Here is a 20,416-nt window from a genome sequence, read left to right as displayed (position 1 = left end):
CAATTTCAGCCCGACCCGGCCCGTACTCGAGGCCCAACTAGACCGGTTCTACCCAGCCCAGCCTTAGCCCAGACCGGCCCGAGAACGGGAAGTGAAAACGCAAAGGCGGGGGGCCGAGCACGAAAACTCGAAATAGCCCGCGACCTCTCTCTCTGTGTCTCCGCCGCCGCCGCCTCCGCCGCTCGCCGCATCCGTCGGAGGCGAGATGGGCATCAAGGTGAGCGCGGGAGGGGGGGGGGGGTGCCGCGCCGTCCTCGTTCGGATTTGTGACCGGTGGTGTGGGTTGTAGCTGTTTTTGCGGCCGATTCGTGATGGGTTTTCGTCTCGATTTTGTGCGGGTTTTTTTTTGTTAGGGTTTGACGAAGCTTTTGGCGGACAATGCGCCCAAGGCGATGAAGGAGCAGAAGTTCGAGAGCTACTTCGGCCGGCGCATTGCCGTCGACGCCAGCATGAGCATCTACCAGTTCCTCGTATGCCCCCATGTCTCCTCTCACATTCTGCGAGTTGGCTTTGAAATGTGCTCACTTACTTGGGGTTTAGGGTTTCTTAAGCCTTTGATTGCGCGAGAGAGATTGTATTTTTTTCTATTTAACTGCCCAGTGTTGTAAGGATTCCTCATTTCAAATTGCTCTCTTAGACCAAATCGGGTTGGGTGAAATTGGGATACCTCCATTGTGCCTCATATTTTCTTCTTTGGTCGGCTATATTTATTAACATTAAACTAAACACCTCTAGCATTGGATGTTTTGCTTTAAAAATGGGAGTAGAGCATAGCAATTCCATATTACATTCACTATATGTTCTGTGTGCAAATGCTTGACAAGTTTTGGTGAGGTATTAGGAAATCCTTACCCACTGCTTTATAAGTTGGGACAGCTTTTTATGTTTTACTTGTATAGATTGTAGTTGGAAGGACGGGGATGGAAACCCTCACGAACGAGGCCGGTGAAGTCACCAGGTTCTAAATATTAATCTTACACCGTTTCTAGTGCTAGGATTCTGTTAATTCTTTTATAAATTAGAACTTTTTGCTGTGCAGTCATTTGCAAGGTATGTTCAACCGGACAATAAGGTTGCTGGAGGCAGGAATCAAGCCAGTGTAAACCCAAATTCCTCATGTGTTGTTATTGAAATTATCCATATAAATACACTTAAAATTGTGACACTCATGCAGATATGTTTTTGACGGCAAGCCTCCTGATCTGAAGAAACAAGAGCTCGCAAAAAGGCATGATATGTTTCTTTCATCCTTAGATTGTTTTTCCTGCTGCTACTTATAACTTGTCCTATATCCCATTTTGGGCTATGATCTGTTTCTAACATGGCATGTTCTGCAGGTACTCGAAGAGGGAGGATGCCACCAAAGAACTAACAGAGGCAGTAGAGGTGAGCTAACAGTTTGTTGTGCTATTTACAATGTTCTATTATGTTCTGTCCTGTGCTTGTTCTCCTTCCTTCCTTGATCCCCAGAGAAATGACTTTTAATGTGCAGGAAGGAGATAAAGACGCAATTGAAAAATTCAGCAAGAGAACTGTGAAGGTGAGAAGGGGGGTTGATCTTACACACTAAAAGAAATGTAAAAAAAAAATCTATGATGTTTGAGGGACAACAGATTCATTCGCTGAGAAAAATATCAATGAAAACAGTTGGTTTGAATAACATGATATGGAAGATGCAAAAAAGGTAAGTATGAGAGTAACCTTATCTTTGCATCTTCTTTTTCCTTGAGCAGGTCACGAAGCAGCACAATGAAGAATGTAAACGACTATTAAGACTTATGGGGGTTCCTGTTGTAGAGGTAAATCCAATTTTCTTTGGTGCCACATGCTTTTTCAGGGAATGAGTCAATATATAATCGTTGGATTTGTTTATTTTACTATGCTAGCATAAAATCTATGATTTATCATGTATTTGCCATGCTCTCAATCTCATCCAAAGACATCTTCTTTCCGGTACCAATAGGCGCCATGTGAAGCAGAAGCAGAATGTGCTGCACTTTGCATAAATGATATGGTAATGTTAACATAGTGGACTTCTGCCTTCTTGTTTCCATCTCTTGCTTCCATTTTTATTAATTACTGTTTTTTTTATAGGTTTATGCAGTTGCATCAGAAGATATGGACTCTCTTACTTTTGGAGCTCCACGGTTTCTTCGTCATTTGATGGATCCAAGTTCCAAGAAAATTCCAGTTATGGAATTTGAAGTCGCGAAAGTATGCAGCACTGTGATTTGCTTGGTACAGACACTGATGTTGTACACACTTGACCAATTTTCATATTGCAGGTTTTGGAGGAGCTTGAACTCACTATGGACCAATTCATTGACTTGTGCATCCTATCTGGATGTGACTATTGTGATAGCATTAAAGGTATTTTTGCTTTCCCTCTTCTCATGAGTAGTATTCCTATAAATTCTTGCTTGCTTGAATTTCTGTCCATGCAAACTTTTTTTCCTAACCAACTATGTGTGCTTGTCCGCTAGGTATTGGAGGTCAAACAGCTCTGAAACTTATTCGTCAACATGGGTCCATAGAAAGCATTCTGGAAAACATAAATAAAGACAGGTTAATCTTTTGAACTATTTGAATATTTCCCACTTGACTGAGAACTCAACTGAGACATGTATATCAGCTGTGTGGCAAAGGCAGCCCAAAATTTTCTATATGTGCCACTTTATTTCATTTCTTGGTCGCATTATCTTACTTAGATGTAATGATGTATTGTAATGTGATGAAGACCATTTCCTATGCTAATTTGTGCTAAATTTTGATCATATCTATCGCCTACTGCAGATATCAGATTCCTGAGGACTGGCCTTATCAAGAAGCTCGACGCTTGTTCAAGGAACCCAATGTTACATTGGATATTCCTGAGCTGAAATGGAATGCTCCCGATGAGGAAGTATGCCTGTCACCTTTTTTTCCTTGCCTTCAAATTTTACAAGTGATGTCGTCCCAATACTTTAATTCTTTCTCCAGGGTCTTGTAGAGTTTCTGGTGAAAGAAAATGGTTTCAACCAAGATAGAGTGACAAAGGCATGCACTTTTCTTCTGACTTACTATGTTATATTCTTGAAATATTTTTATCAGCAATTTGTTTCTCCGGTTTATGTAGGCCATAGAGAAGATTAAATTTGCCAAGAACAAATCTTCCCAAGGAAGGTGAGACGTGAGCATTGTGGTACATTTTTATACTTTGGTTCTAAGAGTGTTGCATGCCTATATCATTTGTTAAACCATACCAACTCTTGAATTAATGTGACCAGGCTCGAATCCTTCTTCAAGCCAGTTGTTAGCACATCAGTGCCTCTGAAAAGAAAGGTACCTTAACCTGAATGCCATCAATCTTGTCGTGCTTAAATTTAGAACTTTTAGCCTTCTCCAGGTTCATCCATTGTAGCATGATATACAACCAATTCATGTCATTGAATTGCGTACTTTATCTGTCCATTCAACTAACAATGTTGAATCACGTGGTTTGATGTTTTGATTGTCCAATGTACCTGCCAAATAACAGATCACAGATGAATGATAAAAATATGTCCATTAGACCAGTACTCAACAATATATTTGCAAGCAGCCAGAAGTAGGCAGATACAATAGCCAAAGCTGAATCTTGTAAGCCATGCTAAAATCCTTCTACTATGAGAAGGTTATAGCCTTGTTTGGCATGATTTTCTCGCAGATCTTGTACTGTTCCATGTAAAACTGCAACCATAGTGCTATACTATATGTAGGCTTGCAAATGTTGTGGCCATAATTATATTTTTGTAGCAATATTATGTCTCATGATTTGTTTCTATGATATAATGGCAGGACACTTCAGAAAAACCAACCAAAGCAGTCGCTAACAAGAAAACAAAGGGAGCCGGCGGAAAGAAGAAATAAGTTCGATTGTGCCATTCATCAACAAGACCTCCTGCACGTGTCATTTCAATTTTAACTCCCATGTTTGTAACTCATCCTCCATCTGATGTTTTCTATGTTCCTAGTAAACCAGAAGTCCAGAACTTCGTCTAATACTAGTTCATCTATGTAGTACGTCTCTCTTCTCTACTAGGGATTTGTAGTGTTGGTTTGGTTGCTGCGTAGTGTATGAAGAACCAACAAAATTGGCTTTGCCGCGCAAAATTAACTGGTTCCGATTCGCAAAATCAGCGATCTCCCGGACGATGTGCTCCGCGAAATCTTGCGCCGCGTCAACTCCCGCGCCGCGCTGGGCAAGCGCTGGGCCGGCCTCGCGCGCGAGCTGCCCAGCCTCGATCTGAGGGTCGCCGACATCCTGCCGCGCGACTACTACCTAGAGCTTCGCCGGCGCGACGAGGCCAAGAGGTCGTTCTGGGTGTACGACTACGGCAAGAAGTACGACGCCGTCATCAGACGGTACGAGCGCCGCGCCATGCGCGCCATGGCCGCCTGCATGAAGGAGCTCTCGCCGTCGACGCCGCGCCGGAGCGTCCACAGGCTCGCGGTGGAGTTCATCGACACCAACAGCTCGAACCACATCAACCGCCTGATCACCACGGCCGTCGACGCGTGGGGCGTCGAGCACCTCGACGTCGCCGCCGTTCTCCTGACGTCGTCGTCGTCGGCGCAGCTGGATCACCCGGCCTACAGGTTCCCCGACGGCCGCATCAGCGACGACCCCCACGGCTCCCGGCTAAGGACGCTCGAGCTCACCAGATGCCGGCCTCCGGATCTCCGAGGCTTCGACGCGCTCACCACGCTGGTCCTGCGCGGCTTGCCCCGCACGACGCGGGCGGCCGTCTACGAGCGCGCCGTGGCGAGCTGCCCGTCGCTCCGAGCCCTCCACCTCGTCTCCTGCCGATGCCGCTACTCCAAGGTCGTGATCGACGCGCCATTGCCGGACCTCCGGGAGCTCGTCGTCGTCGGCGGCGGCGACATGAGCGTACGCTTCCTCCACGGACTCCCCAGCCTCGAGACGCTCGTCGCTGTCCAGAACAGCGTGGAGCTGTACCGCCCCGACGCCGACGCCGCGCCGCGCCTCGCGCGCGCCACCGTCGCGTTCCGCGTCGGCCAGATGGAAGGGGATCCCCCGGACTGCAGCCATTGCAGGAGAGGATCAAGCGCGACGCCGCGCTGTCCGCGCTCGGCTACCTCTGCAGGGCCGCCATTAACGTGACGGATCTCGCGCTGCGTCTCACGGGGCCTCAGATGTGGGTCGTCCCGGAGAGCCCTTTCCTGGAGATGCCCAGCCTGAGGAGGCTGCTGGTCGCCGACGTGCCGCCGCGCTGGGACGCGACGTGGATCCGCGCCGTCGTCGAGGCGGCGGCGCCGTCGCTTGAGCGCCTCCACGTCCACTTCTCCCAACACTATCGCCAAGACGACGACGACCCGGCGGCGGATCGTCGGAGATTGGAGATAGTGTGGGAGAATGAGCCGTCAAGAACACAGCATTGTGACAATCTGGAGGAGCTTGTGGTCATTGGTTTCCAGAGCAAGAAAGAGAGGCAGGTTCAGTTTGTGAGGTACGTCATGGAGGAAGCATCCATGGCGTTGCGCCGTGTTGTGCTGATCAAGCATGGACACGTCGAGGATAGAGGCCCAGGTGAATGGGAGATGGTGAGCCAGAAATGTACTTGGAGCGATGAGGAGAAGCTCGCCGTGAAGGAGCAGATCATGGAGGGGGTTTGCTGTTCGATGGACCAAGTTGAATTGGTCCTAGAATAATGAAACCAAACTATGTGTTGATTGTACATTAGTTAAACATTCATAAAGGTTATACAATACATCGAACAGTTATAATTCCCAGAGTGCTAATAAAACAGGAAGGATTGAATCCATGCAGTTTTGACGCTTCACTCACAAAGAAAACTGCATTGAATTTGGCTATTTTAACATGTTCATCAAAAGCTACAGAGAATCATCCACTTTGAACAGATCATGATTTACAAGGTTCTTGGCTTCTACCCAAATTACATCACTAAACAAGTCACTTCTACCAAAAAGGAAGTTGTAGGAACAAAAATATTCAACAATTTGCATGTGTTGGCTGTCTATTCCGCCTTGTCGAGACTATTTGTCCCAGCCATCCTCTCTCATGCCAAATAGCCATTTCTGGGGGAGAGGGCCATATATGGAGGCGAACTTCGCCAAGCATTTCGTTCTGATGTCATAGTGCTTCTGCGTGTCTCGGCTAATAGCAACTGAAGAAAGCTTGGAAGTGTCGATAGCCCAAGCAGGGTGAACATACTCCACAGTCCTCGAAGAGCTTGCATTTGCATACAGAAAATTCATGAGCAAGTCCTCGCAGTTGAAGTTCTTGTGGACATAGTCTCTGCCTTCCTTAGCTTCTTGACTCCAGTATTTACTGAAAGCGAACTCACTGTCCATGAAAGCAGCACCTGTGAGGATCAAATTGTAGCCCTTCTTGCCCCGAGCATATCGCTCATTCCTGTACTGCAAAGGATCACCGTCTATCATTCGAGGGTAAAAGCCCACCATCCTCTCAGGGTGTTCTCTCCATACCTTGAATCCTTTCTCTACATCACTGCAAGTCATCATGATATCATCATCCAGTTCCAGGACAGCCCTTGTCTTTATCAAAGGGTCACCCCTAAATCGGTTGTTAAGGGAGTTGATTTCTTCCACACGTATTCTGACAGGGACTGTTGAATCAAAGGCGTCGCTGGTAGGATGGTTGCCTTTGTTCCAGACAACAACTATCTCTCTGACTGACTCACATCTAGAGTAGTGTTCAACAAATAGTTTCAGGTTCCAGAGTCGAGCTTCATATGTCATTGTGACCATTGTAAATTGAGAGTGCTGCCCTTGATGTGTATATGCCTCTTCAGCGCCATTGCCACCAAGTAAGAAATGCACAGCAATGCAGACATTAACAATACCTATGAGAGCAATCACACAAAAGAATAGTGTGTTTGACCATGTTTTCTCACTGAGCCTTGCTTTGGTAGCAGAGATATTCCTGCCAATACTGGTTGAATATCTACGGATTTTCAGGTTGAAGCGATGCACAGGTAAAATACGAGATAACTCACTTCTCCTAGTTAGAGGAACCCAAAAACTTGGAGGAATGTAGCAACTGATTGCACCTTTTACAAAACCTACAAAAGTGACCAGAGCAACAGCTACCAAAAAACCCATGTAACCAAATAGAGACCGTCTTGTTGAATCACCTGAAGGGACACGATCACCATCCATGACAGCAACCCATCCACCAGAGGCAAGTTGCTGTGCATCTATGTGATGGTACCTCATACCATTCCAAGCATTCCTCCCTTTCTTTGCCTCTTCGATTCCAAGATTTACCGGAACCTCTTTGTATTCTTCCTTAGTTAGCTTTTCAATCTTGTACAGCTTAACCTTCCGTCCATAGGTACCACTGCAATCCTGCCCTGGACGATACAATGACCCTTCAAAGATGAATAGCCTTCCACCGTTTCGAGCTCCTAAACTTTTGTCAGATCTGTAAATAGGGTTTTGCTTATGTTCACTCCAAGGACCAAGAGGTGAGTTGCTGTACCAAATTTCAAGCTCTGCATTCTTTTCTATACCATGCCGTGTAAAATCTGAGGCAAACAGCCACCACAGTCCATCATATTGAACTAATGAGGAATCAATAAGTGGCTTATCAATGAGCACCTTCTCCAATGTCCATTCAAGAGGAAACTTAGTAGCTCGATAAAGTCGTAGCTCCTTCTTTTTGTTCCCCTCTGGCATCATATAAATCTACAAGAGAAAAGGTAACGTATTGACATATTCAGAAACAGCTACTCATTCCTTAAGCTATAGATATGACTGAAGTTAAAATTCTACCTCATTCTCATATTTGAACACGAACGGGTATGACAGATGCCATGCCTCATCTAAAGCAATACCAAGAAATTCCCATGTTGCACCTTGATCCAAGCTTCTTGCAACACCAATATCACCTTGCATTGTGCTTACTGTTTTTGTTTCAAAGAACAGAAAGAGTGTGTCCCCCTGAGAGATGCATACTATCATATCAGGTTGAGCATTACAATAATAACTAGAAAAAAAAATATTACGATGGGCTTAAAAAAATTCAAAAGCCTGGATTTGACAGAAATTTACCTTCAATAAAAGAAGGTTTCTGTTTGTGTATTGTAACAAACAATATTGATGTTACAAAAGCATGTATAAAATTCCCCTGTCCCAGTTGAGGAAATATCTCCAAAAAAATAAAACCCATCGTTTACATATCTATATGAAATCCAGTGTAGTGCCAATTTAATTTTAAATTATTTCATCATTTATCCTTAAAATGTGTTTTGACACTCATAGAAACCACATCATGGCCCAAATTCACTTCAATTGTAATGCAATGTACAAGTCTCAGGCAACATTTTTTCTGGTTTCATATTCGGTCAAAGAACTGTTTTCTCTTCAGTGTTTCAACAAACATTTCAGAATCATGATAAACTTAAAGGCGAAGCATCTTTGCGTACTAATTTCGATAAGCATGAACATTCATTAACTTTATCAAGGAGATAATAGCGGTTAGAACTTTGTATAAATCTAAGGAGAAAAGCTTGCAATCCTTCCCCAACTACTGTTCCCTAGTAGAATGGCAATTCAGTATGCACAAGGCTTAGGTTCCAAACTTGAAGCCTATTATGCAGAATCCCAGCATTAGGACATTGTGTTTCACTACTAATAACACTTCAACAATATCCAGCTAGTAAGCTAGAACAAGTCCACCCCTGCATACGGTACTCTATCACTCTCTCGTCGAAGCATCTAAAACACACAACCCTTACCACCCTCCATATGAACTGGATTCGCAATCCATCAGCTTGAATTCTGCCTATTTGAGCTCAAAATTTCGCTTGAAACACACAAAATCAACAAAATTCCACAGTTGACCACGAGAGCCAGAGCAGCGGCTCACCTGCACGTAGAGGAACGGGTCAGCGACGAAGTTGCTCGGGTACCCGCCTTCCGTCGGGGTCGCGCAGGTCAGCACGGGGTTCGCCACCGGCCACGCCGAGCTGTTCCCATTGCTCCTCCCTTCCTGCTCACCAGATCACACACCGGAATAAGCACCCAAATTCCTCAAAACCGCACGCAAATGGGCAGAGTCGAGGCTACTGGAGCTCAGCTCACCAGCTCGATGGGGCGGAGCTCGAGGGGGCTCTTCCCGTAGTACATCCCGATCGCCCACGACCCCTCGCCATCAGGCAAGCACCCAACGGCGCGGGAGTCGGGGAGGCGGAACGACGAGACCACCAGCCAGAAGTACACCCCTCCGACGAGCGCCGCGCCCGCCGCCGCCGCCACCAGGAACGACACGGCCGGCGACCGCGCGGCGGCCAGCCGCGCCACCACCCCACGCATGCTGCTGCCGCTCGGCCTCATAGCTCGCCGCCCCGCCATCCCCAGCCTGCCTCCGCCGCCGCCGAAGCCGGCATCGACCGCCCGATCGGATCCCAGCCTGGGCGCGACCTCGTGCTCCGAGCTGGATGGATTCCTCGTCGCCCTCCCGGCCCGGGAGTACGAGGGGGGAGAGATTAGTTTAAGCAGGCGGAGGAGGCGAGGCGAGGAGAGGCCTGAGTGATTAAACAAGAGTATTAGTGGGTGATTAGCGCGGATTAAGCCGCCGCTTTGCTTCGCTGTATGTCTCGGCGCTAAGCTGCTGCTGCTTGTGGGGGGAAGTGGGAATGGATGAGCTGGTGCACGAGGCGGCGCCTTTGGAGTTTTGGACTTTTTGTATGGGTTGGACCGGGTGGCGAGAGGCTTTCCTTTCCCGACGCGACGGCGGCGACGGCAGGTTTGACCGGAGAACGGCATGCTTTGCTTTGCTTCGTTTTTTTTTTCTGAAGAGAAAATGAATTTTTCTTTGAGAAATCTAAGAGGGAAAATTATTTTCTTCATAGTAGTACTACTTTTCTCGTAAAAATTAAGTTCCATGTTGCCGTTGTGAAGCTATGGTGGAATACGTGCTCGGTTTGTTTTGGAAGGCGGTCTGTTCCGTGTTGATTTCAGGATTTCTGCAGCTTCCTGTGTGATTTCGGCAGCCTGCAGGGGGGACAAGACAACCGGACAAGTTTGCAGTGACGAAAGCTTCACCAGAAACACCGAGATTTTAGCGGTCAAATCTATCGTGTCGTCCGTCATCTTGCCGTTTACGCCGTGCCATGCCAAAAGGATGACCCAACCCATGCGCATCAAGCATAGCAATAATGGATCAGCACATCGTACATACAGTTTTTTACAACAACATTCGTTATCTTGTATAAACAAAATAAACAATATACAATAACCTTTTTTTTAAAGATTACATTGCGCGCGTGCACACACCAATACACACGCAACACCCCCACGAATACGTCTCCTAAACATGTTCTAAGAGACGAAAATCAGCGGCACATCTCTTATCTATACTCTTTTAAAAGACTCCAATGGTGATGGTGAGTGATGAATCTGCAACCACCCACCACCATTGCCGTGTCGGTCCACAAAGAGTGAAATATGTGAATTTTCCCTTCCCCAACCTCAAGCCATTAAACTGTGTCAAAAATAATGACAATAATATTTTACCTAAAGATTTTAACAATTAGAATTATTTTATTTTATTTTTTTAGGCTTTGAGTGTACGGTGACGGTGAGGTTCTGTTTTTTAATTCTTGTCGCAAAGCACAAGCATTAATTCTTGTCGCAAAGCACAAGCATTCAACTAGTCTCGCTAAAGTCTTGTTGAAAGTTCACCTACATGTGTGTAATATTTGTGGGCATCAAGATTTAAACTTGATAAGTGGAGTCATGCATCCACGACTCCACCACCACACCACCCGTGTTTCCCCCAATTTACAAAAACTTTTGTACTATGAGCTATAACTATGGGGGTATATTATGTGGTTAAATATTTACATTCTTTATGAAGCATCACAAAATTCAGCAATTCTAGGACGGAGACATCTTGTCACCTTCCCATGGAATACCTTATACCTATGGTGTTTGTTATATGTATGCTATCTCCTCCGTTCGAGCTATGCTAAGGAAGAGAAACACCATGTGGCCCATGTCACAGATTACAACGAGTAGGTATCATCCACGATCTTTACAGTTATGACAGATCACCGAGATCAGGTTCTCCACAGAACGCATCAGGCTCGAATGACCTTGCAGAAGTATCATCGTACACTCCAGGGATAGCACGCCCGACAGTGTTTTCAAAAGGATCCTTTGGGTTTTCGGTGTTGGCGTAGAGAAGAATGCAAAGAATCAGGGACACTGCCAGCCCCACCAAGGTAAATTTCACTCTGTTCAGCACAGGCTTGACCTGATGCATAACAAAAATTTCAGTGGTTACAATCTGCTATGCAGTTGCAGAGAACTATTCACAAGTATACCATAAAGTGCATTTGTTTTATTGGCATGAACATACAAGTATGTTTAAAATAATATGTAGTGTTTCAGAAAAGGACTGCTCCAGATAAGACCCATAGATCCAGAGTATCAATTATTGATATGATTATATTATTTTGAAGAATTTCACAGCTCACGCCATGTGCATACGCTATTCAATATTCAGTTCATAAGAGTACTGCAGAGGTATAACAGAAAAGGGAAAAATGAAAAAGAACAAACACACACAATCTGAGAACAGTAGAATGGTTCAAATAAGAAGGTTATCATGAATCATGGCAACTTACAGAAAATGAACCTAGAAGCCGATCACGAGCCAAAACTTCTGGGGTTTTAACCCATATCTGTCAAGAACAAGAAAAAATGTCATGATGCAAGAGCTAATTGTGTTGCGGAATGCTGCACAATTATACTATCATCTCATGCCCATCAGCTTGACGTGCATGCAACAATCTAGTAAGTGAAATATTTCTAGTACCATTTTTTAGAATTAGATAAGTAAAGTGGGCAATCGTGGACTATCCTACACAAAACGAAAGACAAATCTAAAGGACGACATCCAAAAAATGTATCTGTGTCAAACAGAAGAATGAACTTGGTATTTGTATATGATCAATCAATGAGAAGAACAAAATAGAGCTTTCTGTTTCTTTTTTGGGACGCGTTGCTGCTCAGTGAACAAGAAAGGTATTTTAAGAGTTTACAGGAATATAGGAGATCTACTGCAGTTTATAATTTAATATATCTGTGGGTATGTTATTATGAAAGGTTGTTGTGATCTAAAACCCCATTTATCTTGGTGACAAGGGGAAAATTAGGATTAAAAAAATGCATGTCATTTTTATCTCTGAATTTCATAATCACCTTGATAACAAGCTAACAATCTGAGAATTCTATGAAATTGCATATAGCTGCAAATCTAATACTTCAGCAGTTGGTTATTGGTGTGATATCTAATAAGAATTGGTATGACTTGAGCATCAACAGTATTGACTATTGAGTACAATGATAAGCAAGGCAGTGACTTTTGGGAGTGTTCTTTTGGTGGCACTGCATATATTTCTGATTCAGTGATCCCTGTTGATTTTCCCCTTTTTTGAGACAAAAGGCACTGAAGCCCTGCTTTTAAGAAAGCAAAGGAAAGTTGGTTTTTATTCCACTATTGTTTAGCTAAAGCAGTAAAGTCTAAAGCCACAAAATCTTGTTAAGCCAGAGCTAAATAAGCGTGCTGTCAAAGATATCCCAGTTATTGTAGTTGTAAGTTGTAAAGGAACATGAGCGATCTTGTCCTGTGGCAAACCAAATGTTCCACGAAAAATAGCATGCCAAATTGTCCAGCAAGTACCAAATCAATGCCAAGTATCAGATCAAGGTCAAGGCATATATATCCTGTCAAATCTTTCTCTACTTGATCCCAAAAATACCAGTGTAAGCATAAACTCCATGTTAGTACTGCACTAGAATCACAGAAATGAGTCAATGACAGGATCAAGCGTAGTATCTCACCTGCCCGTCGTACCATCCCGTTTCCTCATCTGCGAAAATCAGGCACTGAAATCAGATCCGCAAACATGGAAACAAACGAAAGAAAGGAGATATAGTAATTTGGGGTTTCCTCACACTCCACGGTGGCGCTGAGGAGGCGGTTGCCGACGTACGCCCACCCGAGGTACATCCGCACCACGGCGAGCGTGACGGCCAGTATCCCGGACCCGGTGGCCCCGAGCGCGAGGTGCACGGCGTCGCCGCCGGCCCCTCCGCGGCCGCCGAACGACGCGACGGGGAGGCCGACGAAGAGCGCGAAGGCGGCGCCGGTGAGCGCGAGGCGGGAGCAGTAGACCGTGAGGTCCCCCGCCGCCCACGAGAAGGGCAGCGACGCCGCCAGCGACTCGTACTCGTTCACCGGCAGCTGCTCCGGCGGCACGGGGCACCACTCCGTCCCCTGCGACGAGCTCCCGTTCCGCGACGGCGGGACCGCGAACCGGCGGCGCCCCCGCCCCCGCCGCCGTCCGCGGGAGCCCCCGGCCATCGTCGGGAGGAGAGGCGGGAGGAGGAGGAGGCGCGCGTGGAGGGGAGGAGGAGGGGAGAGGGGAGCGGCGGCCATGTCCGTGGAAGGGAAGGCGAGGAGAGTGAGGGTTGCGAGAGCCGCGAAGCAACGGCTTCGGGTTTCGTTGCGTGCGTGGCTCTGCCTCGTGTTGCAGACTTCAGTAAGCTCACTGCACAAGTGCACATTGTTCCCGGCGACTCCTACTAAGAAACATGTTTCACAAATTTGATGAAAACCACTTGGTTTTTTCAAAGTTTGAAGATTTTAAGACGTCTCGAGTTGACAAACCGCTGGCAAACCGATTATAAAAAATATCAAATTAGACTTTAATTTCTTTTAACAAAATCTATCCGAATTTTACCGGTTTTCACCGTTGAAAGCCAACAGAATGACTGGAGTGGTTTTCGATAGCGCGAATGATTCTATGAACCATGCTTTAGGGTGTGTTTAGGTCACGCAAAAATTGAAAGTTTGGTCGAAATTGGAACGATGTGATGGAAAAGTTGAAAGTTTATGTGTGTAGGAAAGTTTTGATGTGATAGAAAAGTTGAAAGTTTAAAGAAAAAGTTTAAAACTAAACAAGGCCTTAATTCGTGACGAAATACATTAGTCATGACAATAAACATTGGAATCGGATATTTAGTTACTAATTTTTTCTTCAAACTTTCAATTTTTTAATCACATCAAAACTTTCCTACACACAAACTTTCAATTTTTCCATCACATCATTCTAATTTCAATCAAACTTTCAATTTTAGCGTGAACTAAGCGCACCCTAAAATAAACTATTTTTGGGAGAATTAAACGTCCTATTTGATGCCACGTGAAAGAGCGTTTTTATTCTCAGAAGGACCTTCGCCGCCCGCCGGTTTGTTCAGAGGATAAACAGTTTTGTGTTGCAACATAAGCATTTCCTCTTACGTAATCAATATTGTGATCGATTAGTCTAAAATCGTCTTTTAGGAAAGGCTAACACTGGCCTGATTTTGATTAATTAAAGAAGGGAAGCATCATCCTTAGACGGAGAGCATGCTGCCACGCCTGCCTGCTACTACCCTAACCACATGATTACTTTTCTAATGGAATTATTGTAACATAATTAGCGAAACATCTTTATCGAATAACTACCGGATCACAGGAGCATCACTTGATAATGGTTTCTTTCCGAGATATTTGCGCAAAAAGCAAGTTCCAGAGAGATTAAAGAACATGACACGTGATTACAGAAAGTTCCTAAGAATTCATGGTGTGAAAAACTTTCACGGTTTGGTGGGTGTGATGGGAATGTGGAGCGATGCTTATTCGTGTAAATCTTCAAAATGGTTTTCTCAAATAATGTGTACTTATTCTATTTTAGAATATACACAATTTAAAATGATTAGACACAACCTACACTTATATATCTGTTCATCTTGTGATAACGCTTCATTCATCACTGCTCTTATTTTAAGTGAAGTTAAAACTGTTAGGCTGAGCTTCAAGCTGAAGCTGTGACAAACAGTTCCCTAGTATATTTATTTGGATATGTCCAATTCTCTTATATATTGTTATATTTTAAATCGAGGAGAGTATATATATACTAGGGCAAAACATAATATATATGATTAATACACACGTATTAGTGTTAGATAAAAAATATATATGATTAATTAGCACGCCATGACTATAATCGTATCAGGAATGATGTTAACAAGCCAATACTAGTATGAGCTTATGACGACTCCAAACCATCGTCAGCTAGTTGCTCACTCGATTGATGTTGTCCTCGCCATGAAGCAACCACGACCGCGACTATTCAACTCTCCAACCCGGGAAAGGAAAAAAATCTCACCGATTCACAAGTAGCAGCGGTAGCCAAGCCTGCCACGTCAGCTCTCGCGCAACGTCCACCAAATCCCGACCGGTCATCTTCAATCCAACGGCAGATCATGCCACCACCCACCCTACCCGCCGCGTCCCGGCTGAGAAGCGGGCCCACCTCCACCTCAGCCCAGTCGCCCGTTGCCGAGTGCCCCCTGGCCCTACATGTCATCCACACGGGGTGGGTGCGCGTAGCGTCTCCCTCCCCGTCCACCCCAGGTGCATGCACCTTCCCCCAACTTTACTCCTTTTTTTTTTTCCTTTTCTCTCTTCCACCCCGCTATAAGTGTACAGCTTCCGCCTCCTCCCCAATGCGTCAAACACTTGACCTGCACTTGCTCGGAGCGGTGGCGTCCCAATCCAATCCATTCCCAATGCGACTTCTCAGGAGGATCCCGCTGCTCTTGGTAAGCCCCCCGCCCGCCCGCGATCCTGCTCTGCTAGGATCTTTGGTTCAGAGAGAGATTTCTGGGTTTTTTTTTGTTTTTGTTTTGGTTAGTGGTGTGGCAGGAGAGGTTTGATTGGGATTTTTCTTTCCTGGGGGTGTGTAGGACGAGTCCGAATGGGATTAAGGCCATCGGGGTGTTTCGTCTAGTGCATTGGTGGCTGGATGTTTTGCTTGCTGAGGAAGCGAGGTTGAGCTGGGAGGGAGGGCTCTGGTGTGGTGTTGACGAAGAGGTAAAGGATAAAGATTTTGCGTGAATCGTGATTCATTGTGTTCAGTTAGTAAGTTGGTCTGCTTTATTAGTTTTTTTTTTGGCGATAAAATTGAATATTATCTCGGTGAAGTGATTTTTGTGGTCTGCTTTATTAGTTCTTGCATGCCAAGTGCCAACAAAGTTGTTACACATGTTTGCGTGTAACACATGGTGTATTGTATTGTACAGTAGCAATAATTTAGTCCATTATCTAACAAAAAAAGTAGTAATAATTTAGCACACTGTGTTATCGGTTGTTTTGAGGATGCAAAATAATGCCAAACAAGTAATTTAAAATTTAGCCAAAATTTGTCTGAATGTTTGACTGGTAATTTGGTATTGAGTTTCTTACAAATGGAGCGGTTGTCATGGCATTTGAATGGCATGGCTACAACGGGTGTGTTTAGATCCAAACTTTGGATCCAAAGTTTGCAAAATTCCATCACATCAACCTGTCATACACACATAACTTTTCAGTCACATCATCTCCAATTTCAACCAAAATCCAAACTTTGGATGGAACTAAAGGCAGCCGTATCACATTGTTCATAGTTTATTTAAAAATTGGATGATAAATTGCTATGGCTACATCTAGGTTTTCCTGTTTGAATACTTGTGCCCCAGAGGATTGTCTTTGGAGAGTTTGGCCTATCAATTTAATATTGTGTTATTATAAAATGAATTTCGTAATGTATTGTAGAGTCTATTCATCTTATATGATCATGTAATATTGATATGGTAAGTATGTCAATAAAAACCAAGATTGGCTGTTCATAAGCAACAACATGATTATTGGAGAGCTGATGGGACCTACTATTAGAGCGGATTAATGGAGTATTTTATTGTACTAAACTGTTTTAGTCTTCATAACTATTGTCAAATAGTAACCCTATTTCCATAAGGAGGAAAAATAAAGGGGGACGACACCTATCATACTATTGTTCTTACTGTTTTCCCATCGCGTTTTATTTTTTCTTACTTGACATTGTCATACCCCATCACTTGATAGCGTAATTGCCCACCATTTTGATTTGTACATTCATCATTATTTTTAAACATATCTAACCTTACTTATTTCTCTTGGACAACATAACAAGTGGTGCACAGTGTTTTATTGTAGGTTGACAGGATCATGACATGCAACTGGAAAATGCTTGATTATGTTTGATAGTACGAGGATTGTCCGAGTTTCTGAGATTATTGCCTTCAATGGAGGTTGAAGCTGCTTGTGGTGATGGAGTAGTCAGTTCAAGCAATGAGATGCAGGAATTGTGGCCACTAGGTGAAGTAGACCAAAAGGGAACCAGGTTCCCTTGTTGCATTGTTTGGACACCTCTGCCAGTGGTTTCTTGGCTGGCTCCCTACATAGGTCATGTCGGGATTGCCCGGGAGGATGGAACTGTCATGGACTTTGCAGGTTCAAATTTTGTGAGTGTAGATGACCTTGCATATGGTTCTGCTGCGAGGTACCTCCAGCTCGACAGGAGAAAGGTATACTTATTCTCCCCTGGATTTATGCTGCACTTAATATCTGAATATTTTAGAAACCAGGCCACTAATATGAACCTGCAGTTTACTTTATGAAAACTTCTTTGCTTCCATTTCAGAAATGAGATAGTGGTTTGACACCATCATAATTCAGAGGGCATGATTACATGAATGATACGGTTATTTCTTACATATATTTTCTTTTGGTACACCATCCTGCCACGTGACTGTGAGCCTGTGATCTTAAACATTGTAAAGCAGTAAGCCTGCCGGGCATGCCATATTCTTGCCTGTTGGGCACTTAATTCAGATCCTGCATTCATACAGTTATTCAGATGGAAGCTTCCATATAAACTGTGACCATGGGGGTGTTGCGGGCTGTGACTAACAGTCTATAACCTACAGCGTTTCTTCTTGTTGCAAGAAAAAGTTCTTTTCATATAAACTGTGATCCTAAGATCTGAAATCTTGCCAACATAACCACTTATTTACTGTCTTTTGGTTCATGTTCTTTCTTCTTAACTGTCTTTTAGTACTGAAACTTTTATGACTTTGCTGTGGTTTGCTGATATTGATTTTTCTGCTGCCTTGGGGGTGATCAGTGCTGCTTCCCTGCCAACCTCGCGGCGCATGTGTGCGCGAGGTCCTACGAGCACTCGGAGGCCGGGACGGCGATCTCGTGGGACGACGCGCTGCAGTCCGGCGCGAGGCGGTTCGAGCACAAGTGCTACAACCTCTTCACCTGCAACAGCCACTCCTTCGTGGCGAGCTGCCTGAACCGCCTCGCCTACGGCGGCTCCGTCGGCTGGAACGTCCTCAACCTGGCCGCCCTCGTGTGGCTGCGCGGCCGGTGGCTGGGCAAGATGGCCGTCGTCCGGTCGCTCCTCCCCTTCGCCGCCGTGGCCTGCGTCGGCGTCCTCATGGCCGGCTGGTCCTTCCTCATCAGCATGGCGGCATTCTCCTCCCTCCTCCTCGGCTGGTTCGTCCTCGGCGTCTACTGCTTCAAGGGCTTGGTCTGCTGATCGATCTGAAGGCCATTTTGTTGAAATTCGACCAGAATATGCATCTTTTTTCAGTTACGCAACGCGCACTTTCAGTAAATTATAGACAGTTTTTACAGTGAAATCAGAGAGTTGTACACTTGTAGTCATCTTTGAAGTTTCATGGAACTATAATCTCATGGATGATGATGAAGGAGAACCGATGAAAAGACCATTTCTACTGTACTGTTCACGAGTGATCGCATCACGTTTTCCGTCGGTGACTTGAGCCGTGGTATCAAAGAAAAGCATTCAAGCTTGCTCATTCTCAAATCGTGTTCATCGATGGCACTACTCTCCCTGTTGCTCGGCTTCGTGAGCATTCCTACTCTAGATGGATGGTAGTACTCCAGATCATGAATCACGAGTAATCCTTTGTGTTCGTGCCACGATACATTGATTGCATCATTGAAGGCACGTACCAGGCTCTGCGTGAGTAGGAGTATGGCAGAATGCAATGAGCTCATGAGCCAGCGAGGCAAGGAGCGATTGGTTGCCATGCCAGTTTTTTTCCCTTTTTTTTTAAAAAAAAAGAAACTTGCCATGCCAGTTCGATTTCCATCTGTCACACAGCAATGAGAGGCCGGGCATCAAGCTGTGCCCAGCCAGAGTTTTACCTTTCCTAATCAGGGCCTGTTTGGGGGAGCTTTTAGTAGCTGCAGCTTCTCCTAAAATCTCCAGTTGCCAGAAGCTCCCCCAAACAGTCCAGATTTTTATCCAGATTCTGAGAATCTGTAGTTGTAGAATCAGGAAAATGAACTAGATTCTCACCAGCTAGCTTCTCAGCAGCTGCTTCTCAGAATCTTAAACTCCCCCAAACAGGCCCTCAGCGCTGGATCCCAACTACAGGCGGTATGACAGTTTTCATCAAAATTCGGTTACATTTGCTGTTTTGAATTTGAATTCTTAAAATCCATTTAAAATTTTACCCGGAATATACTTTCGTCTTCGTTGAAACATTGAAACTTCACAGTTTTCTGTCGTTTCTTTTTTTTTTGAAAAAAGTAAACTCATTGCTCAAGGACTGCACAATAGGAGTATACTTTGCCTGGTGCAAACTCAAGACGAACCTTAAATTAGGACGCCTGTAAAGAAAAACAGTATCAAATCAGCTAATTTAGCATATGATTAGTATTTGTAAAAAAAAACAGTTTGATTCACATGTTAAGTTATGGTCGACTTAGGGCCTATTTGAATTTTCAACTTGGTTTAGCATTTTAGTGACACGTAAAATGAGCTAAACCATTAGTACATGAATGAATAATTGAGTATTAGTTATTATAGACTTTAAAAATGGGTTAATTAATTTTTTAAAAGAAACTTATATTTTTTTTCAAAACGCACATCACTTAACAATTTAAAAAATGTGTTTAATGAAAAAGGAGAAAGTTGTAATTTGGATATGAAGAAAAGAACTAGGCCCAAACTTTTCAAACATGTGTTTTTTTAAAGATTGGGTTTTCACGTGTATATATAGGGCTTCTTTTGGAACATAGAATTCTCAAGACACAAAAATATGAAAAATATATTATTGGAGTGTCCTAGTAGCCCATTGGTTTTCCTAAGAAGCCAAAGACAAAACTAAAATTTGAATTTTCAAACTTAATCTAAAGCTGATTTTAAAATATTTTCAACGTGGTTCTTTTTTTTAAATTGGCTTTTAAGTCGCTAATAACACATATATACAAGTTTTACCTATAAATTAATTTTTATTTTATAATAAGCTACTTTTACTTTTTATGGAATATGAGCAACCGATGAGGACCTTCACATCCTATAGATTGAAAAAACACAGAAAAATAGTAGGAATGACCATTTGGATAAATGTCGGTAAAAAAATTATGGACAAACAATACACTTTTAAAGCGTGATAGATGTTCTTGATTGATCTTTCACCTTTATAAGTTTGTATA

At 44.2% G+C, this 20,416-nt stretch overlaps 4 protein-coding genes across 8 annotated transcripts; 2 read left to right on the top strand and 2 right to left on the bottom strand.

Moving 5' to 3' along the window:
* Positions 1-122: 122 nt before the first annotated feature.
* On the top strand, positions 123-4,154 carry FEN1A (flap endonuclease 1-A-like). Of its 2 annotated transcripts, none has more exons than NR_175297.1 (17): positions 123-217; positions 354-470; positions 900-958; positions 1,040-1,099; positions 1,175-1,228; positions 1,338-1,386; positions 1,493-1,540; positions 1,734-1,799; positions 1,964-2,014; positions 2,095-2,214; positions 2,286-2,370; positions 2,484-2,565; positions 2,794-2,902; positions 2,980-3,036; positions 3,116-3,181; positions 3,267-3,321; positions 3,817-4,154. NR_175297.1 is itself a non-coding variant. In NM_001402619.1 (17 exons), the coding sequence occupies exons 1-17, from the start codon at positions 206-208 to the stop codon at positions 3,886-3,888; spliced, it is 1,143 nt and encodes a 380-aa protein (NP_001389548.1). In that variant the 5' UTR covers positions 123-205; the 3' UTR covers positions 3,889-4,154. The 2 variants fall into 2 exon arrangements, 1 of the variants encoding a protein (NP_001389548.1); NM_001402619.1 differs by having other exon boundaries at positions 3,116-3,162.
* A 1,565-nt stretch (positions 4,155-5,719) lies between these two features.
* On the bottom strand, positions 5,720-9,680 carry LOC4339463 (glycosyltransferase family protein 64 protein C5). The gene is made up of 4 exons (NM_001420846.1): positions 9,109-9,680; positions 8,894-9,016; positions 7,798-7,965; positions 5,720-7,710 (listed from the first exon to the last, which is right to left on the bottom strand). Exons 1-4 carry the CDS (start codon positions 9,376-9,378, stop codon positions 6,037-6,039), a joined length of 2,235 nt encoding a protein of 744 aa, NP_001407775.1. The 5' UTR covers positions 9,379-9,680; the 3' UTR covers positions 5,720-6,036.
* Positions 9,681-10,283: 603 nt separating this feature from the next.
* On the bottom strand, positions 10,284-13,593 carry LOC4339462 (uncharacterized protein ycf36). The gene is made up of 4 exons (NM_001420856.1): positions 12,991-13,593; positions 12,877-12,905; positions 11,658-11,714; positions 10,284-11,284 (listed from the first exon to the last, which is right to left on the bottom strand). Exons 1-4 carry the CDS (start codon positions 13,472-13,474, stop codon positions 11,069-11,071), a joined length of 786 nt encoding a protein of 261 aa, NP_001407785.1. The 5' UTR covers positions 13,475-13,593; the 3' UTR covers positions 10,284-11,068.
* A 1,999-nt stretch (positions 13,594-15,592) lies between these two features.
* On the top strand, positions 15,593-18,689 carry LOC4339461 (protein REVERSION-TO-ETHYLENE SENSITIVITY1). 4 transcript variants are annotated; one of them, XM_015785214.3, is made up of 4 exons: positions 15,593-15,684; positions 15,829-15,955; positions 17,096-17,466; positions 18,066-18,689. In XM_015785214.3, exons 3-4 carry the CDS (start codon positions 17,185-17,187, stop codon positions 18,483-18,485), a joined length of 702 nt encoding a protein of 233 aa, XP_015640700.1. In that variant the 5' UTR covers positions 15,593-15,684; positions 15,829-15,955; positions 17,096-17,184; the 3' UTR covers positions 18,486-18,689. The 4 variants fall into 4 exon arrangements, with proteins under 4 accessions (XP_015640700.1, XP_015640699.1, XP_015640701.1 ...); XM_015785213.3 differs by having other exon boundaries at positions 17,083-17,466; XM_015785215.3 differs by lacking the exon at positions 15,829-15,955.
* The last annotated feature ends 1,727 nt before the right edge of the window (positions 18,690-20,416 follow it).

The sequence above is a fragment of the Oryza sativa genome, chromosome 5 (assembly GCF_034140825.1).
Source record: "Oryza sativa Japonica Group chromosome 5, ASM3414082v1".
Taxonomy (NCBI): Eukaryota; Viridiplantae; Streptophyta; class Magnoliopsida; order Poales; family Poaceae; genus Oryza; species Oryza sativa.
This window is presented reverse-complemented; position numbering and strand designations above follow the sequence as displayed.

Coding starts and splice junctions, on each gene's coding strand:
- FEN1A (NM_001402619.1), top strand. Junction 1,387..1,492: donor AACTAACAGAGGCAGTAGAG/GTGAGCTAACAG, acceptor TTTAATGTGCAG/GAAGGAGATAAAGACGCAAT. Junction 2,903..2,979: donor GGAATGCTCCCGATGAGGAA/GTATGCCTGTCA, acceptor TTCTTTCTCCAG/GGTCTTGTAGAGTTTCTGGT.
- LOC4339463 (NM_001420846.1), bottom strand. CDS start 9,378: ATGGCGGGGCGGCGAGCTATGAGGCCGAGCGGCAGCAGCATGCGTGGG. Junction 7,966..8,893: donor ACCCGTTCCTCTACGTGCAG/GTGAGCCGCTGC, acceptor TGCATCTCTCAG/GGGGACACACTCTTTCTGTT. Junction 7,711..7,797: donor TGTTCAAATATGAGAATGAG/GTAGAATTTTAA, acceptor TTTCTCTTGTAG/ATTTATATGATGCCAGAGGG.
- LOC4339462 (NM_001420856.1), bottom strand. CDS start 13,474: ATGGCCGCCGCTCCCCTCTCCCCTCCTCCTCCCCTCCACGCGCGCCTC. Junction 11,715..12,876: donor CGGGATGGTACGACGGGCAG/GTGAGATACTAC, acceptor TGTTCTTGACAG/ATATGGGTTAAAACCCCAGA. Junction 11,285..11,657: donor GGCTTCTAGGTTCATTTTCT/GTAAGTTGCCAT, acceptor GTTATGCATCAG/GTCAAGCCTGTGCTGAACAG.
- LOC4339461 (XM_015785215.3), top strand. CDS start 17,185: ATGGAGGTTGAAGCTGCTTGTGGTGATGGAGTAGTCAGTTCAAGCAAT. Junction 17,467..18,065: donor TCCAGCTCGACAGGAGAAAG/GTATACTTATTC, acceptor GGGGGTGATCAG/TGCTGCTTCCCTGCCAACCT.